This window comes from Eubalaena glacialis, chromosome 2, assembly GCF_028564815.1.
Source record: "Eubalaena glacialis isolate mEubGla1 chromosome 2, mEubGla1.1.hap2.+ XY, whole genome shotgun sequence".
NCBI classification, from domain to species: domain Eukaryota; kingdom Metazoa; phylum Chordata; class Mammalia; order Artiodactyla; family Balaenidae; genus Eubalaena; species Eubalaena glacialis.
Window position 1 is genome coordinate 13,061,966 of NC_083717.1, and position 20,644 is coordinate 13,082,609.

Sequence of the window (20,644 nt, forward strand, 5' to 3'; positions counted from 1 at the left end):
CTAAATCATTTAGAAGGAGAATCTGACTTAGCATGGACGCTAATGTTAAGGATCGTAAAAGATTTAGTGAATAGAAGGTCTACTGAACTATGAGTCAGAGAGTAAAGTTGTAATTTAGCTCTCATCTCAGTTCTGCTACTAGCCACCTTCATGACTTTGGGCAAGGAACCCAATCCTTCAAGTGATCTTTCTTATGTTTAAAATAAGGAGTTGGACTTCCCTGGTGGTGCAGTGGTTAAGAATCCACCTGCCCATGCTGGGGACACGGTTCGAGCCCCGGTCTGGGAAGATCCCACATGCTGCGGAGCAGATAAGCCCGTGCGCCACAACTACTGAGCCTGCGCTCTAGAGCCTGCGAGCCACAACTACTGAGCCCACATGCCACAACTACTGAAGCCTGCGCGCCTAGAGCCTGTGCTCTGCAACAAGAGAAGCCACCGCAATGAGAAGCACGTGCACCACAACAAAGAGTAGCCCCCGCTCGCCACAACTAGAGAAAGCCTGCGTGCAGCAACCAAGACCCAACGCAGCCAAAAATAAATAAATACATAAATAAATAAATAATTTAAAATAAATAAAATAAGGAGTTGCACGTGGGGTGTTACAAAGCACCTTTGGTTTTCAAACTCTGTGGTATGTATGCAGAATAAAACAGAAGAAATTTAAATATTTTCCCTGTTTTGGTTATAAATAATTCTATATGGCACATTCAATATGGCAGAATTAGTCTGCAGACAACCCCAGAGACAGATTTATGAAGGCCCCACAATACGAATGATTACTACTTTATTTTAACTTCTCTGTGCCTCAGTCACCTCATATGTAAAGGAAATAATAGCACCAACCTCATTAAGCGATTTAATATATAAATACTATGTACGACAGTGCCTGGCACATTGTAAGTACTTTGTAAGTGTTGACTAGTGTTATTGTAATCTACGTTGGTTGAATATCCACTGCCCACTGACTGTCCTCATCCTGCTGTCATTCCCGGAGATACTCCCAGAGCCCCCGCCTTGCAGCACAGCCACCGCTAGAGCTCCTGGAGTTTCCACCAGAAACCCTTCCACTAACTGCAAAGTGCCCCCGCCAACCCCATAACACTGCAGGTGCTGTTCACGTGGTCTCCGCAGCTGAGGTTGTGATGGCACAGATGCCAGAGAAGGCTCTCCTTCCCCTCCCTTCCCCCTTCCTCCACTCATAACTGTCTCTGAAGACACCAAGGCCACAGTCCCTGCTGGACACCATGGAATGAGGGGCCCCCACTGCATCACAGAGGGTCCAGGGTATGTGAGCTGGGACAGTGCAGGAAGCTGGAGGAGGAATCTGTGCTTGTGTGCTTGCTGAGACAATGGTAAAAGGAGAAGGTAGGATGATTTTAGCCACGTGCCGTGATAGAGACACGTTTATTCCTATCAGCCCGAGTTTCATGACAGAAATCAGTCTCCACCAAGAAAGTCATTTTTTATTATAAATAACAAGGCTTTTGTTGGCCAACTCGAAAATCTACCACCATAACATGAAAATGACTTACAAACGGAAAACACGTCCTGTTCACTAGTCAGGGACTGCCTGTATTGCATGGTTTTAGTCAAAGTGATATTCTAATAGAAGTGACAGCATATTTTAAGTAATACTGTTATTCCACCATATTAAATATGTGAAAATATTAAAGCAAGTAATAGGTCTGATTTAAGGAGTAAATACATATCTAAATTATTTTTTGGCAAAATATAGCTTGCAGCTTCAAAAAATAAGTGTATCAAAACTTTTTACTCTGGGCGTCAGTTACAATGAAATACACATGAAGTATAACTCGTACAGGCAGACATTCAAATTACATTATCCTAACTCAAGAAAAAAACTATTTTAATTTTAAGAGACAATGATTGTTCTCCTAACTTGTAAGACTGGAACATACTACATCACCAACTCTGAGAGTTTTTCCATGGATATAGGTACACATATTTTTATATTTAAAAATATCACTTAAAATATGAAATCATACATTTGTTGCACATTACACTTATTTAACTTTTTTGTTAACATTAAAGTCAGCTTAAATAAAATTAAAGCGAGTCCCTTAAGGTTAAATTTAAAAGTATAATGCATCATGTGAGATTATTTGATTAGTTTTAAAAGCGGATACTTACTATTAGAAGCCAGAATTCCAAATATCATAGTAGCGTTTCTTCTCACAATTTTGTCTTCGTGGTTGAGCAGCTTAGTTAACGGTTCCACAGCTCCAAGTTCAAGGAGGGTTGCTTTATTTTCTTCACCTGACATCACAGGTAAAATAAAATCAGACATGGATAGCAATCTCATCAAAATTCTTCTTTGTGTCATTCCAATTTCTTATTTGCCATTTGTCTTTCACATTCCTCTGTTTCCACACGTATTTCTCTCAGAATAAACCTTAGAGCTCAGGTATCCTGGACTTGCTACTCTCCCTTCCCTGGATGTTTACAAAGCTGGCTTCTTCATTTGGTTCTTAGCTCACACCGAACCTCCTGAGGGGTCTCTTCTGACCACCCTACCTAATGTCATCACTACATCTCAGTCTTTCTGATCTCTTTATCCTGCTTTATTTCCTTCATACACTTAACGATCTCCGTGCATTGTTCGCTTACATCCCTGTTACTTAACTTTCCATGAAGACAGATACCCTTTCTGTTCTATTCTCTCATAACCTCGTGCCTAACACAGTGCCAGGCATGTAATGGGCACTCAATAATACTTACTTGCATAATTAATTATAAAAATTAACACACGGAGTCCCCACTTCAAATTCAAGTGTGGTGGAGTTTAGGGTGCTCGTTTTTCACCCAGTGGGTTTGCCTGCAGCCAGCATGGAGGCACACACAAAGCGGAGCCACCGGGGTTACTGGGATTCCTTAACTGTGGCAAGAAGCCCCAGAACCAGAAGGTCAGTGAAGGCCAGCACCTGGCCTAGCTGTAAAAGCAGTTTATCCCTACCCCAATAAGTGGGATATCATTCTTCAAAGTCTGGAATAATATTTAGGTCCTGATTAATTTCAGCTTTTCAATTTCACCAGCTATGAAAATGCATATTTCATTTTCAAAATTAATTTGAGTAAAATAAAGTCTTTTAAACTATTTTGCCTCAGTTTTCTCATAAAATTAAAATATTTTATACTTGAAGTTATAGGTTCATTCTGATAACTCAGTTCTCTAAACACAGACTGTACCTTCCTATAGCCTGTGGAACTGCCCTGTATCTAAATGGTTAAATCTGTCACTTGATAAGAATATGTTGAAATATGCATTGTTGACTATTACAAACGTCCTTCTCAAACCTTCCATAATATTTGCATTTTATTGGGGTTCTAAAAGTGAATTTCTTAGATTAAAATATTTTGTCAAATAAATTTTTTTTTTTTTTTTTTTGCTGTGCCACGCAGCATGTGGGATCTTAGTTCCCTGATCAGGGATGGAACCCTCGCCCCCTACATTGGAAGAACGGAGTCTTAACCACTGGACCACCAGGGAAGTCCCAAATAAATTTTAATTTAAGGATAAATTTTAGGATACTTAAATAAATGGTGGCTTCATAGAATCAATAGAGAAATATTCCATCTTTTTCAATTTTCTAAAAGAGTTTGTGTATAACTGGTATTATTTCTTCCATAAGTGTATGGCAGAGTTCAGCAATGAAAACATCTGGACCTAAAGTTTTCTTTGTGAGATTTTTAAATTACAGATTTCCATTTCTGTAATAGATAAGGGGCTATTCAGGCTATCTATTTTTCTTTAATGAGCTTTGAGAGTTTGTGTCTTAAAATGAATTTGCCCAATTTATCTAAGTTGTAGAATTTATTGGCATTAAATTGTTCATAACATTTAGATTATCCTTTTAATATCTATAGGAGCTATAGTGATGCTCTCATTCCTCATATCAATAATTTGTCTTCTCTCTTTTTATTTATCAATCTGGCTAGACATTTTCATTTCACTGCTTTTGTCCACTGTTTTTCTGTTTTCTGTTTCATTGATTTTTGCTCAGGTATATATTATATCCTTATTACTAATGCCTGGGTTTAATTAGCTCTTGTTTTTCTATTTTCTTAAAGTGGAAGCTCAGGTCATTGATTTGAGAGACGTTCTTGTTTTCTAACAGGCACTTGGTGCAATAAATTTCTTTCTAAATACTCTTTTAGTATAGCATCCTACAAATTTTTATATGCTGTGTTCTCATTTTTAATTTGGATTTTCCTTCTGATTTCTACTTTCACTCACAGGTTATTTATTTATTATTATTTTTTAAAATTTATTTATTTAATTTATTTATTTTTGGCTGTGTTGGGTCTTCGTTGCTGCACGCGGGCTTTCTCTAGCTGGGGTGAGCGGGGTTTACTCTTCATTGCAGTGCGCGGGCTTCTCATTGCGGTGGCTTCTCTTGTTGTGGAGCACGGGCTCTAGGCATGCGGGCTTCAGTAGTTGCGGCATGCGGGCTCAGTAGTTGTGGCGCACAGGCTTAGTTGCTCCACAGCATGTGGGATCTTCCTGGACCAGGGATCGAACCCATGTCCCCTGCATTGGCAGGCTGATTCTCAACCACTGCACCACCAGGGAAGCTCCTACTCACAGGTTATTTAGAAGTGTGTTATTTGCTTTCTGACTATTTAGTGATTGTCCAGAGTTCTTTGTGTTATTGATTTTTAATTTAATTCTAATATGCAATAGCATATATTTTGTATGACTGGAATTCTTTTAAATTTATTAAGGCTTGTTTTATGGCCCAGAATATAATCCATTTTGATAAATGTCCTGTATGCACTTGAAAAGAATATATACTCTGCTGTTCTTGGAGTGTTCTATAAATATAAATTAGGTTAAATTAATTTATATTGCTGTTCAAATCTTCTATATCCTTACAGATTTACTGGTTCTTTCATTTATTGAGAGAAGAGTATCAAAATCCTCAGCTATAATTGTAGATGTCTATTTCTCCTTGCATTTCTAGCTTCATGTAATCTGAAAGTCTGATATTAAGTACATTAATTGTTTAGGATTTTTCATAGCATCTTCATTAATTGACCCCTTTATTATTATTATAAAATGGCCATCTTTATCTCTGGTACCACTCTCTTTTTGGTCTATTTTTGTGATATTAATATAGCTACTTCAGCTTTCTTTTGATTAGTGCTAGCATAGGATATCCTTTTTCATCCTTTTACTTTCAAGTTATTTGTGTCATTATATTCTGCGTGCATTTCTTGAAGGCATCATGCAGTTTGGTCTTGCTTTTTTTCTAATAAAACACTCTCTCCCTGTTAATTGATGTATTCAGACCATTTACATTTAATTTGATTATTGATATGGTTAGGTTTAAATATACAATCTTGTTACTTATTTCTTATGTGTTTCATTGTTGTTTTTCTTTTCTTCATTTCTGCCTTCTTTGTATGAATTGAATTTTTTATGATTCCATTTTGTTCCTTTGTTGGCTTATTTGATATCATTGCTTTGTTATTTTTGTGGTTGCATTAGGGTCTGCAGTATATGTCCTAGCACAGTCTTCTTTCAAGTGGTAGTATACTACTTCACATACAATACACTTATAATAGTATACTTCCATTTTTCACCTTTCTACCTTGGTTCTGTTGTCATATATCTTACTTTTACATATGTTTCAGACTGCACAATATATGATTATTAGTTTTGTTTAAAATAGCCAATTTGCTTTTTTAGTGATTTAAATATTAAGCAAAAAAAACCTTATATGTTACCATTTCTAGTGTTCTATATTTATTCTTTTGTGTAGATCCATATTTCCATCTGGTGCCATTTTCTTTCTGCCTGAAGGACCTACTTAATATAATTAGTAGTGTGGGTCTGCTTGCAGTGAACTATTTCAGTTTTTGAATGTTTGAAAAAGACTTTATTTCACTTATGTTTTCGAAAGATATTTTTGAAGGGTGTAGAAATCTAGGTTGAAAGTTTTATTTTTTTTTCTGGTACTTTTTAAATTTTTTTAACTTTTACTGTAATATAGTTGATTTACAATGTTGTGTTAGTTTCAGGTGCACAGAAAACTGATTCAGTTTAAAGATATTGCTCCACTGACTTCTTGCTTGCATCATTTATGATAATAAATCTGTTGTCATCCTTATTTTTGTTCCTCTGAATGTAACATTTTTTTCCTCTGGATGCTTTTAAGATTTTCTCTTTATCAGTCTTTTCAAGAAATTTGATTATAATGTGCCTTGGTGTAGTTTTCTTCATATTCATTGTGCTTCAGTTTCTTTAAGCTTCCTGGATCTGGGGGCTTAGAGTTTTCATCAAATTGGGGGAAATTTTAACAATTATTTTTTCAAATACTTATTCTGTTCCTCACTCCTTTATTCAGAGACTCAAGTTACACATACATTGGGTCAGTTTTGATTTACAAATTGATTTATATCCTCATTATGCATTGTATTTTCCTGCTTTTTGTCACACTTGGTAATTTTTTACTGGGTGCCAGACATAGTGAATTTTACCTAGTTGGGCAATGGATATTGTTGTTACCTTGAAATTTGTTCTGGGACACAGTTATCTGGAGAAAGTTTGATCCTTTCGGGTTTGCTTTTAAAATATTTATTTGATAGTACTAGAACAGGGCTCAATCTAGGCCTAATTATTTCTAACTATTGAGGCAAGACCCTTCTGTGTACTTGCACAATTCTCCATGAATCTTGAGGTTTTGCAGTCTGGCTGATGCGAACAGGCACTACTTCTGACCCTGTGTGAGCACTAGGCACTGTTACCTCTAATCCTGTTGGGTGCTTTGTCTGACTTCAAGTGGTCCCCACACATATACATGTGGATCAAGCTGAACACTTGAGTGGGACCCTTTACAGACCTCCTGAGTTCTCTCTCTGTGCAACTCTTTCCTCTCTGTTACTCTGTCCTGAAAACTTGCTGCCTTCATCTTCCTGGATTTTCAGGTCTATCGTCTCAACTCAGAGAGTCCACCAGGCTCTGCACAGGTTACCCCTTCCTGGGCTATGGCCTGGAAACTCTCTGAAATCAATAGGCTGGGGCAATCAGAGGGCTGATTTCCTTTGTTTCCTGTTTCTCAATTGTCGCTGTCCTTCATGGCCTGATATTCAGTGTGTTGCCAACTCTTATTTTATATATTTTTCTGTTTTCTTACTTGATCTGGTAAGGAGGGTAAATCTGGCCCCTTACTTCATCTTGGCAAGAAGGCAAAGTCCCATCATTTAACTTAAGAAAATATTTCAGAAAATATTGCTAGTACCGAACATCAGACTTACAATATAAAAAGAGATGACATGCGATGACTCTGTGCTATAGAAGCATGATCCAATGTCTCCCTGAAATTTGACCCAGTATTCTACACAATCTACTCATGAACCATACCTTCCAGAACCACTCTGGTTTTTATCAGAATTCCCAGTGATGACTAGAGTGAGGTGATGGTGATGACTAGCCAGGTGAGTATTTTACCATTTGCTAATTGAATGATTTGTTGTTCTCTCATATAAGTCCCCCAAACAATGTTTTAAAGTACCATTTCTTTAAAATCAAATTGCTCCCATTTTAGTTTAAAAAGGTTTTGTTAAAAATACCAAGCTACACTAAACTCTTCAAATATTTCCAATTTCAATGTTACATAGTATAATAAAAGTCTAATTTTATCACCACTTGGAATGAACTAAAATGTAACTGTCTCTTATGTTTGTAAATCCTCTATGAACAAGTCTTTCAATAGAATATAATTTGTAACATTTACAACATTTTAGTAAACTTCATATTTTACAACAGTTTTAGTTTTACAGAAAAATTTCAAAGATAATACAGATATTTCCCATGTGTCCCACACCCAGTTTCCCTGTCATTTTACATTTTACATTAGTAGGGACATTTGATGCAATTAATGAACCAGTAATGATATGTTATTACTAATGAAATTCCACAGTTTATTCAGATTTCCTTACTGTTAGTTTTTCTTTTTCTGTTCCAGCATCCTATCCAGGTCCCCCATGACATTTAGTCATTGTGTGTCCTTAGCTCCTGTTGGCTGTGAGAGTTTCTCAGACTTTCCTTGTTTTTGATAGCTATGACAGTTTTGAGAGTACTGGTTAGGTAATTGGAGGATGTCCCTGAATTGGAATTTGTTTTATTTTTTTAAAAAATCATATTTAGACTGGGGCTATACGTTTGGGGGAAAATAACAGAAGTGCCATTTTCATTATGTCATGTCAAGGGCACTTATTATCAAATGACTTATCTCTGTTGATGTTGATTTTGATCACCTGGTAGAGGTAGTGTTTGTCAGGTTTCTCTGCTACAAACTTACTCTTTTCCCCCTGTGTCCATCTTGCACTCTTTGGAAAGATGTCACTATGCACGGCCCCTAAAGAATAGGAAGTTGCATCCCACCTCCTCAAGGGCAGAGTATCTGCATAAATTGGGATTCTTCTGCATTGGAGATTTGTCTTTCTCTCCCATTTATTTACTTATTCAGTCATTTATTTGTCTGTATAGACTTATGGATATTTATTTTCTTCTTTAATATAAATTATAGGGCTATAAATCTAATACTTTATTTATTTTGTTGCTCAAATTATTCCAGCTTTGATCCTTAGGAGCTCTTTCAGCTCCTGTGACATCTACAGTTTTTTAAACTGCAATAAAGCCTTCAAAATGACTATTCTACCCATTGACTAAATTGCTCCTTAAGACTGGGTTAGGCACATAGGGAGATATATTACTTTCAGGTGATGCATTAAATGATATTCTGATTGTCTGAAAGAATTCATCAGACAGGAAGTAAGTTAAAGACTGGGGAGAAAAGTGCCCATTATGTAGCAAATATTTTTAAGAAACTAATGAACTAGAAAGATAAACTGAAAAAAATCCAAACCTTTTAAAGCAAATCTATAAATGGCCTCACATGCTTTAGCCAAAATTTCTTCTTCTGGAGAATTAAGCATTAACACCACGGTTGCTGCTTTTTTGCTTTCAATTGTTAATGGATCAAACTGAAATTCAAAGAGAAAAATATCAGAGCCACATACGAGCTTTAAAAGCACATAAAACATGAGTGGTGTCTTGAAACTTAAAGAGAACATAATCTTGCAAAAAGGATGTGGTCACTGCCCACAAAGTGCATTGTAAAATTTTTATTTAAAAACCATCACGGTTGTCAACATTGGCGGCCTTGGAATTCCTGGCGTATGGAGGGAAGAGCAAAGTATTTTGGAATCCGGCAGGTGTAGTCTCTCATTTTAGCCATGGGGAACCAAACTAGTTACTTAAGCTGTTAGAATTTCAGTTTCCTTCTCTGAATAATGGGTATAATAATACCTATTGCAAAGGATTAAGGAGCGGATTAGAGATCATGTATGTAAAGCACTTAGCACATTGTCCAGCACATAATAGATGCTCATTAAATAACATATATTAGTATAATTCTTAGTCAATACACAAGAATCCTTGAGAACCTGTATGTATTAGATGCCCTGACAGTCTCAGTGATCAGTACTTGCTTTCTAACCACTACACCCTTTCTTGAAAAGCAGGAATTACATATGTGAAACAACTAAAAAGCAAAAGATAACAGCATATCACAAAATGTAAAACTGGATAAAATCTGGAACAGGGGAAAAGGTAATATAGTATAAAGAAAAAGTGTAGGACTCTAAGAAGTCCTGTATCTTGCTGTGAGATCCTGAGAATTCATGTGGAGTTGAAATGAACAATAACAAATTCATGACCCCCATGGGTTTTGTTTGGTCAAGGAGAAAACAAATTATTACACTATTTTTCTTCCATTTCCAGAGACCTTGGAGGAGGAGGTTCTGCTTATGTTAAAGGAAAAAAATTTGAATTTCAAAGCTTTACCTGGTTCTTTGTGTTGGCCCTTTCTAAATGCACATCTTAATGTGTTTTGAGATATAGCAAAAATTGATGTTCAGTTTTGGGTAGCGGGTGGAGAGATAGATTATTCTGAATAAGGAGATATAATTGTGTGAGGTTAAAAGAGTGAAAACAGAGAAGATGGCAGTAAGCAATGACCCGAAAGGATGTGGCTGGGATAAAAATACCTCTTGGAGGGAAAATGGCTGTTGGATTTTAGGACAGCATTATCTAACATCCAAATTGAAGCTGTTGTTTGTGCATGTCTAGCTCTGTACTAGAAGCTGAAAGAGTTATCAAAGCCTCAAGCCTCTTAGATTCTTTTTGGGAGACAAATCTTCAGTAAAAGTCTGCCATATGCACCAGGCTTGAGGCACTTACGGGTTCCAGTGACATGAGCCAGTGGGAAAAAATGGCCTCTAGCAGAGCCTAGAGCAATGGCTAGGATGCTGTCTGCAACACTGACCAGGAGAGCATAAGGGCCTGGAAATCCAGAGAAATTTTAAGGAAGAACTTCTAAAAGTACCCAGTGATTGAGGCTTGAGAAACATCTTAGATAGGCATTAAGGGGTAGCCCCAGAATGCCAGAGCACTTGGAGTCATCACTAGCTCACTAACCACGTCTTTTTTAATCTGAAAAATTAGGGAGTTGGATTATATCTCTCAGATCTCTTCCAGATATAAAATTCTAGGATTCTATGAAGTACAAAAACATATGACAGAGACAATAAATGTTGTGATGCGGAAGGGGGAATTAATTTGAACTGGGATAAATGGAGAAAAGTCCACGGTGGTGGTAGAATTTTAGATGCGATTTGAAGAATGGATACAATGGGGTAGGCTGAGATAAGGAGGAAGGATATTCAAATGGGGAAAATGACACCAGGAAGGTTTAAAATGGGAATGAATGCTGCATTTATGGTGGGTAAAATAGGAGTTTGACTGAATAGAAAATATGTAATAGGAAGCAGAAATATTACTGAAAAATAAGGGAAGATGAGGCCTCAGCAAGTGACCTAGACCTTCCCTTCACCAGCCCTCTATTGAGGATAATCAACAAAGTTCAGAGGAAAGGATTGTGACTCTAGAAATTTATACCTTGCTAAGTTATCATTCATACGTGAAAAAGACATGTTCAGGCATTCACAAACTCAACAAGTATACCAACTGTACACGTAAACAAATTACTTGGCAAATACTTCAGCCAAGATTGGGGAGGACAAAATATAAACACAGTAATGGTGGATCAATAAATTGATAAATTGATATTTAAACTGGATGATAATGATGGTCTGAATCACAGTGTAATTCTTAAGAAGGGATTTCTGAAGTAATGACATAATAAGAAAAAAAAGTTAATTATGATTTGGAATTAAAATTCTAGATTTTTTCAACAAAACTCAGGTAAAATTTCATTGATCTTATCATTACCTGAATTACATTATTTGTTAATTGACTGTTTGCCCCACTAGAGTGTAAGTTGCCTTGAGGCCTGATCTATATGCCCAGGATGTAAAGGAATACTTGCATATGGTATGTACTCAATATTTGTCCGGTAAATGAATGACTTTCTTCAGACAAAAGATTATGTTATTTCTCTATCTTCACTACCTAGAACAATACCCAATATATGGAAATCCTCAAGAAATGTCTATAAAGGAATATATTAAAGTGCCTCTGGAAACTTCTTTTTTTATACATGTGGCCTTGAAGTGCCTTAACTGTTGTACTGTCTGTTGATGCCAGAAAAGAAGATTCCAAATCTGAGGTTCATGGAGCCATCAGTGGGCTCCAGGGACAGCTTGTCTCTCTGAAATTGTATGCAGAACTTTTGGTGTGCATTCTACAGGGAGAGAGTCCACAGTCACCATCCTACCCTCGTAAGGCCCCTGACCCACCACCAAACCCTTGAGAATCAAAGCCTTAGATCACCTTTTCCACTTAAGTCAGTTTCCCTAGCATCCTGGCTGGTTACCTTTCCTTCCATTTTAGAACTTCCACTTCAGAGACTTCTGATATTTCAGTATTTTTAAAGCTGATTTTATGAGCACATGAATGAATAAACTATGTTGAAGCATAGATTTGTCGTGATCTCCACAGAATGGCTACAGTTCTCAAAGGAGCAGGGTAGGTGGAAATACATTTAAATATCTTTTAATGCTCCTTCAGTGGTTCAGAAAACGCTTCAGTATTTTGCCATATCTTCTGGTCATCCTTGAGAAAAAGGTGATGGGGGTACAAGAAGCTTAAGAGGAAGTTTGAGACCGTGAGAGTTACCACTGTAAGAGCTGTCAAAGGAGGAGAAATACCAGTGTTTGGCAGACACTTGGAGAAACTTGGCATGACATGTGTTTCTCCTACAGAGCCTGCGGCATTATAGTAATTTTTCATTAAAAAGGGCGCCGAGAATAAAATGATAGCTATAACAGAATGCCACATGACTAAATATATAATCCTGTGCTGTAATTACAGATTCCATCTGCTTTCCCATGAAGAACTCATAGTCAGTCACCAACAAGCTGGTTGTGAAATTATAATTTCATGCTCTGTACTGAATAAATGATGAACCAAAATTATTTACAAAGAGAATGAAAGAAAGGGGAAGCATTTTGGCTAAGCTTTGAGTTTTAAACCCAGTCAATTAGAGAAGCCATAGACTTGTAGAGATGCTTTTCTACCTCTGTTAAGGAAATAAGACTATTTAGGATAAGGCTGCCCAACAGAACTGCAACGATGAAATGTTCCGATCCTGCATTGTCCAATATGGCAGGCACAGGCCCCATGTGGCTCCTGAGCACTTGAAGTGTAACTGATGAGACTGAGGAACTGAATTTTTCATTTTATTTTTTATTGTTGATTTTAATTAATACAATTTTAGTTATTTTAAATGTAAATAACCACATGTGGCCAGTGGCTCCTGTATTAGACAGCACAAGTCTAAAAGAACATACAATTAATAAAGCTGAACTCAGTGAAAAGAGATAAATCATGAGAGTTGAGTGATTTTTATGCTGCTGGTAAGTGCAAATAAAAGGCTTTTTTGATTTCTGTTGGAATGTGTTTACCAAGTCAGTGGTCTCCAATCACGAGGAGCCAATTGCACAGGAAAAGGGAGACAGATAAACAGAAGGAAGTAGACTGCACCACTCGAGCATGAACTTTTAGTACAGACTCTCTAGACATCACTTAAAATCTGCAAAAGGGTAAAGGTTAAAATGAAAACCGCTAAAATGGCCTTTCATTTGCTTTACAACCTGAATCAAAATAGCAAATCTTTAGAGCAAGGTGAGCAAGCCGATATTTATGTATATAGTTTTGTATATGTATGTTATTTATACATACATCTGTGATGAGGGAGAAAGATAGGAAAATAAAGTCCCTAAGAGGCTTCATTCCTAGAAAAAAAGTCTATGGCAGTTTTGGCAGTCTATGACAGAGTTAAAGGTTGAGTTCTGAGGCTGATGAAAAGGGTCCAGAAAAACAAGACCCTGGGGACATCCCACTCTTCCCAGGGAACTGGGTTTGGTTGTGCAGGTGAGGGAGCAGTTTCCACTATTGCCCATTCCTCTGATTCAACACCCACCATGCTTGGTTCCCTGTATGCACCTAACAGGAAGGCGTTGACCCATTAACATAAATGTTCAGTTGACTTGATACTTAACCACTAAGATTCCAAGGCCAAATCATAGTCTCTTGTGAGTTTAAATACTGTGGGTTTACCCACGAAAGTTCAACTGCCTCTGAAACATAAGAGAATAAAATTTCCGTGCTCTTAAACTCGAAGACCTGACCATGAATCGTGATGGCTGTGCTCTAGGCCTCTGGGAACTTCAGTGGCCGGGTGGGCTTTCACAGCTGATACCCCTGCCTCCTTGGACAGTTCACGCAAACTTCAACAGTTTGGTACAATGATGGACAGCACCCTCAACTACATCATTAATAATTACATTTACTAAGTTCCTACCTAATGCCTGGCACTGTTCTAAGCATCTTTTACTTCTCTAACCTTGCCCCACTGCTGTGAGTGGGTATGCAGTGGACATGATTACATCCTCACTGGGGAATACCGAGGTTAGGAGGTTTGCCCCAGATCACAGATGGTGGGTGTTGAGGTGAGGATTCAGACTCTGACAGTATAACCCTGGAGCCCATACTCAGTTACCGAATATCATGCCTTATACCAAACATTGCCTACTAAAGTTTCTGTTAATAATTCTTTCGTGCAATCAGTCCACAGAAAAAGTCTGCCTTTTGTTAAAGCATCACAAACAACCTTTCAGCCAGACTTGGAAATGATTTGGGAAAGCATAATATAGTTGTGTTGGTTATTCAAGCCATATCTTCCCCCCATTTAGGCATCTTCTTAGCTAGTGTTCTCCTTTATGAGAAGAAACGGAGAACAATAAACCATAAATGCACATATTAGTGTATGCTTTGACAATGAGAATACTAACAAAAGCGAAGGGAGCATTTTGTTTTAACCTTATCACCACTCTTGTTTTTGTCCCCGTTAACTCTTTTTTTCTGTCCCCATTACCCATTTTAACCAGTAGATGAAAGACTAATAAAAATAAAAATCTTTGGAAACAATGTTTTAGGAGATATATATGGCAAATTGCCATGACTTGACACAGAAAAGTTTATTTTCTCAAGCAGTTATATATCCCTCTTTTAAATCTGGTTTTTATTTCTAATGTGTACAACAAACCTTTCACAGACTTTGAAGAGGTATACCTCGGAACAAATTCCAAGTTCAGATAGTTTAAACTGTGCTATAGTGTTTTGAAGTATTAGAATTTATAAGACAGAACAGCAGTTAGATACTTTAATACTACTCTATTAGCTTTATTAACATAAAATCAGAGTAGGGGAAGGATGGAAGGATCCTCGGGATTGTCAGAGAGCAACGGTCACTGTTACACATGCCTTTGGCTGCCCTCAAGACTGCTGTGACCCAAGGAATCAAAAGCTAGATTTTTGTTAACTTGAGGATCGGAATTGTTTCTCAGTCCTTGATTGTGCTCCTCAAGGACTGGAGTACAGAGGACAACACCAGCAAGACATTATAAAATTATGGAGCGTGTATTAGACAAATGTATCTATTGTTTAATAGTTCCTTAATTCTAATTTTAATCAGAAAGTGTTTGTCGTCAAGTACTGTGTTCATGACTCCACTTTCTGGTAGTAATAGGATGTCAATAATGCTATTTTGCAGCAAAAAGAAGGGTAATGCAAATAAGATGCAATGAAAAATTAAGAGAATTTAGAACATTTTAGGGGTATGTCCAAAGGAGAGCAGCCAGACTGATGAACTATATCAGGAGACCACAGTGACCTTCTCTGCAAAGCTTTCCTAGACCTGGGCAGACAGGTCTTCTGTAGCCTCTGTTTCCAGCTGCATTGAAGGATCATACAGGAGTTATATAGGGATGTGTGTGTGTGTGTGTGTGTGTGAGTGTGTAGCAGAATCTAAAGAATTCGCAAGACAACATCTTATTTACTGAGTGTTTTCTATGTGCTAGGCACTGTGAACTTCATGTACTCTCATTGTAATCGATAGAACGACCAAAATGACTTGGACATGACAATTCTCATTTAAGAGATTAAAAAAAAAGCTGAAATAACTTGGCCAAATTTGGCAACTTCACCAAAATAACAGTTTATGAGAGGCAGAGCTGGGACAGAGGTCATATTTGTAACCACAATGTTCCAGTGTTGTCGGGAAGATTCCTGCACTAACCTCAGATTCTTTCAAACAGTAAAATCCTGTGAGTCTTTTGACTATACACAATTTTTTCTCATTCACATTTTATTTGAAGACAACCACACCAAATGTCTGTTTCAAAATAAGTTTTTAAATTGAAAATTGAGGACATTTTCTATTTTTAACATAATCAGTAGTTCATAAACTTTAAAGAGACAATAAAACCCTGCTTTAATTTTTTATCATAGCTTTTTTTTTTTGTAATTAGAATAGGTTCTGTATCTCCACTTTCTGTAGAACAACTACAGTTGAAGAATAGTAGTTTCTTATAAACTGATTAACTCAGTATCCCAGTAAGCATAGCAGAAACCAAAAATTGGTGAGTTTCCATTTTTTTCAGATGGGTTCTTTTTCTTTTTTTTACATCTTTATTGGAGTATAATTGCTTTACAATGTTGTGTTAGTTTCTGCTGTACAAAAAGGTGAATCAGCTATATGTACACATATATTCCCATATCCCCTCCCTCTTGCATCACCCTCCCACCCTCCCTATCCCACCCCTCTGTGGTCACAAAGCACCGAGCTGATCTCCCTGTGCTATGCAGCAGCTTCCCACTAGCTATCTATTTTACATCTGGTAGTGTATATATGTCAGTGCTACTCTCTCACTTCGTCCCAGCTTCCCCTCCCCCCCCCCCCCGCCGTGTCCTCAAGTCCGTTCTCTACGTCTGTGTCTTTATTCCTGCCCTGCCACCAGGTTCATCAGTGCCATTTTTTTAGATTCCATATATATGCATTAGCATACGGTATTTGTTATTCTTTCTGACTTACCTCACTCTGTATGACAGACTCTAGGTCCATCCACCTCACTACAAATAACTCAATTTCTTTCCTCTTTATATCATAGCTTTTTAATTCAAATATTGTGATCATATTCCCATGCTATCAAATATTCAGTGACATCATTTTATCAAAATGGAATAATTTATTTAAGTTTTTATTATAAAACATTTTTGTTACTTCTAATTGTTTACTTCTATAATCACTACCGCTACGGAAATAATTTTTTGTATGATCCATGCTTATTTACCATGATCACTTTAAATTATTTTACAACTTCTAAGATCACCTTGTCCCAAATGACCAACCTATTGGACATTGTTGAACCCTGCTTTTAAAAGGGAGAGACAAGGTTTTGTGTTGTGGGGAATGCATTATTCAAGCACTGGAAAGAGAAAAAGGTGATGAACACAGATTTTTCTCTCCATAGAATTGGAAAATACAGGACTTCTAATATCCAAATAGTCATCTTAAGACAACCTCACATACATACCTAATAGCTATAGCATAACTTCCAGCCATTTTAAAAAATTCATTTGGATAATTAACATTAATGAGAGACTGGCAAATGTAAATTTAAAGTATTTGAAAGAACAAACCAAAACTATTTGTTCATTAACTAGGCTTATAAACATGCCATCCACATACTGGAAAAGCTAATAATTACTCTCTAATTGTGCTAATCAAGTAATGACAATGTTGTAAATGTTTGTTTACATAATGTTAGATTTCTCTGACTAATCTTATCATTAGTCAGACTTTGGACTTCTGCCACCGTGCACTCATGTATATACTGGTACATGCCAAACTGTTTCAACAGTTTATTTTTAAAACTGGTTGTTAACATGCTGCTAGTATTCAAATCGGAAACTTACCACATCCTTGGGAGGGGGCTCTGGTTCCTTCTTTATCTTTTTACCCATTCTGGAAAAAGATGCCACAAATGGTTAAAATGTCATTTGTACATTGTATATGTACAAATCTCTCAGTTACCTGCATTCCTAGGAGGAGATGTACTTCGTCCTCTAAATTTTACCTAAAAACTAGGCAATACATGTAGAAATTACTGCACATATACAAATATGTTACCTACATCCCAAACGTCACAATTTTAAAGGAACTTATTGATAAGATTGTTGGGCATTAGTCCTGGCTTCCAGTTTGGAAAGAAGGAGAATACGTTAATGACATAAATTTTACTTACATAACAGGTAATGGTTTACCATGCTTATAGCTCACTTGTGTAGGGCTTGGGAGACTAAATCTAAATTACTTTTGAGATCTGCAGGAATGTTCTGCCACAAAGGGAGGGATTTTTGTCTGCTTTCTTGCACTGATCTATCCCAAGCACCTAGAACAGTGTCTGGTACATACTGGGCATTTGACATTTATAAAAATCATTAACTCTGTTGTTCCTGGGGGTAATTATTTTCTGAATGATCCAAGATCTACCAAGACCAAGTGAACATATGTGTCATTTTCCCAGATAAAAAAATGTTTTCTCTAATGTATTCCATAGCTCAATAAAAAAGTAATTGAGGATCTCAAAAGATGTATTCTAGGGAAATTGGGGTTACTAACTCCACCTGGGTACAGAGAACTTTCCAAGATGCTGGTGACTGTTAAAATAACCCTAGAAATCTTTCATGTTTTCTCCAATGAGAGTTTGTGGGGTTATGTTTGGTATTAGGGCAATCTCAGATGGTATATTCTAGTCTCAAGGAAATTACTATAGTCGCAAGAAAAATTTGGGAAGTAGGAAATCTTTGGAGAGAATCTACAATGTCAGGGTTAGTTGAGATGGCTTGCCAAGGGACAAAAGCAACTCCAAGAATTGATCACATAAGTTAAAAAGACACATGTTCATAGAAACTCATAGTGACTTCTGAAAGACATCTATTCCAGGTCCCTAACTTCAAGTCACATAAATTTCAAGATCCTTGAGGGCCTGGGCAAGCTTATGCTATGCACTACCTCATGCTATACCTAATATGTTAAAACATTAAAATACACCCACATCCCCTGTTAAATATAATTTTCATCATAAAAAAGATTTGAAATTTTGCATTTGAAATGACTCATCAGTTTGTACACCTGGAAATTCTTGCAAAATAAGAAAATTGTTTTCAAATGTAATTTTAATATTAATAAAACACTTAATATTAATTTTTGAATTTTCTTCTCATATTTTAGACCAAATGCTTTTTTTCAGATCCCAAATATCTTTCTTTCACAAATACTTGAAAAGCACAGAGATCCTAGACTTTGTGCCTATAATGTTTCAGGCAGACACACAGACTATTCTGGACAGATGAAAATCTGACCTATGATTTCTCTAGGAAAAAGAGATTTCACAGCTCTTTATAACCAATTCCAAGATATAGCAACGTTTGCTTTACAAAAGAATTCCTTATGAATAACATTCAAGAAGCAAGTAAATTACACCCGTAGAAAGTTACTTGAAGTCATCTGATTTTCACTCAGGAACTTATTTTTCCCATTTCAGGATAGTGGTTTTGAGTAATTGCATGCTGAAAAATACAGAGGCTGGAATAGCCTAAACATACAGGATTACAGAGATGGAACTGGTCCTCGGCAATATGGTGAAGTAGGAAGCATTTCGTTTGTTTTTTTTATTACCATATTGGATATAACAGTTAATAGGGGAGAAAATACACAGCTGACATAGTCCAGGGGCAGTGAACCCCAGAGATGACCCTAAGGTTTTTTTTTAATTTGTAAGTTAAACATTTCACTTAAAATCAACGTGATACAACTAAATTACCTTATTTTATTCTTTAAAGACTCATTTCCCTTTAAAGCTACAGAGACGTCAAATTAAGAAAATAAATCTCTTTGACTTTTTGAAGCAAACTAAACCTGTTTTCCTTGACTGTTTTACCACCTGCCCATTGATTTCTTTTATTGTGCTAAAATATACATCACATAAAATTTACCATTTTAACCATTTTTAAGTGTATAATTCTGTGTCTACTGTTCACTTATAAAGGTATAACATTTCATTACAGAGAATTTGGAAAACAAGGAAGGGAATATGGAATTTTAAAAAAATCACTCAGAAATGAGTTCAGGGAGATCAGCACTATTTGGATATAGCTCATTTTTTGTGTATTTTCTATAGTGATTTTACCATTTTACCTGGATTTCTATCTGCTATTCTCAACTTCCCTTCCTGGGACCATTTTCTTACTAAATGCTTAAACTATGGACAAGTTCATGAAATCTCATTCTCCATTTATTGCTTCAATCATCATTAGTGGATCAGCATGTCATTTAAAATAATATTTTAAAATCCACCATCTAGCCAGTCCCCTGTTGTTGAGCATTTGTTTCCAATTTTCTGGAATTATGGACAAGGTTGCAAATGAACATCCTTAGACAATAGAATTTTCATCTATATCTGCAACTGTTTCTTTAGGAGAAATCCCTAGTAGTAAAATAACTGGGTGAAAAGGTATGAACTTCACGGCATTGGACATGAAAACAAATCTGCTTTGAATATGCATCTTCTTGGTTATTGGAAAGGAGTCACATTTTTTCACGAATTTATTTATGTTTTTTGTGAACTTTCCTATGCGATCTTAAACATTTTCTAACGAGATTTATTTTGAGGAGAAGGGCTAGAGCAATTGGGGACCCACTTTTTGAGTTGCTCAGAGTCAAGTAACGGAATCTTAGACCCTCAGATCCTCACTCTGGGCCTCAGTTTTGTCACGTATTTGTTAGATAGGAGGCGGCCGGCACGCTTATGAAATCCACGGGGACCACAGTCTAACACTGCGGGCGTAAGGCAGGGACCCAGAGGTCCTTACAAGGTGTTCCCTCAGTTGCCCCAGACGCCCCCCACACGCGGGGCACTATCTCCTTCCCCAACGGTTGCTGGGGCCTCTACCCTGGGCCTCTCTTCAAACCGCAGGGGTAGCGGTGCAGCCGCCCTCCCGCCTTTACCTGCAGGGAGATCCCGCCGGGCAGCGGCTTCTCAGACCTCGCCAGCTGCACCGGCTGCAGCCAGCTCGCGTCTCTAGTTCCACTGTTGTGCCTGGTTGCTAGGCGACAGCAGGCCGCGCCTGCGCAATCCGCGCCCGCGTGCGCCTCGGCCGTGGAAGCGCGCGCTCGGCTTTCCGAGGCGCTCCTTTCCCCTTCGTGAGTAGAGGTAGGTACCCGAGGAACCGTGTGCGCCCTCTGTTCCTG

At 37.3% G+C, this 20,644-nt stretch overlaps 1 protein-coding gene across 2 annotated transcripts in view; it reads right to left on the reverse strand.

Moving 5' to 3' along the window:
- ARMC3 (armadillo repeat containing 3) overlaps positions 1-17,355 on the reverse strand; it is an 89,086-nt gene extending 71,731 nt beyond the window's left edge. For both annotated transcript variants that reach the window (XM_061181591.1, XM_061181590.1), the window contains exons 1-3: positions 17,308-17,355; positions 8,894-9,011; positions 2,154-2,279 (exon numbers count right to left, since the gene is read on the reverse strand). In XM_061181591.1, the coding sequence (XP_061037574.1) occupies positions 2,154-2,279; positions 8,894-9,011; positions 17,308-17,355 (292 nt within the window). The remainder of the gene's footprint in view (positions 1-2,153; positions 2,280-8,893; positions 9,012-17,307) is intronic.
- Positions 17,356-20,644: the final 3,289 nt, after the last annotated feature.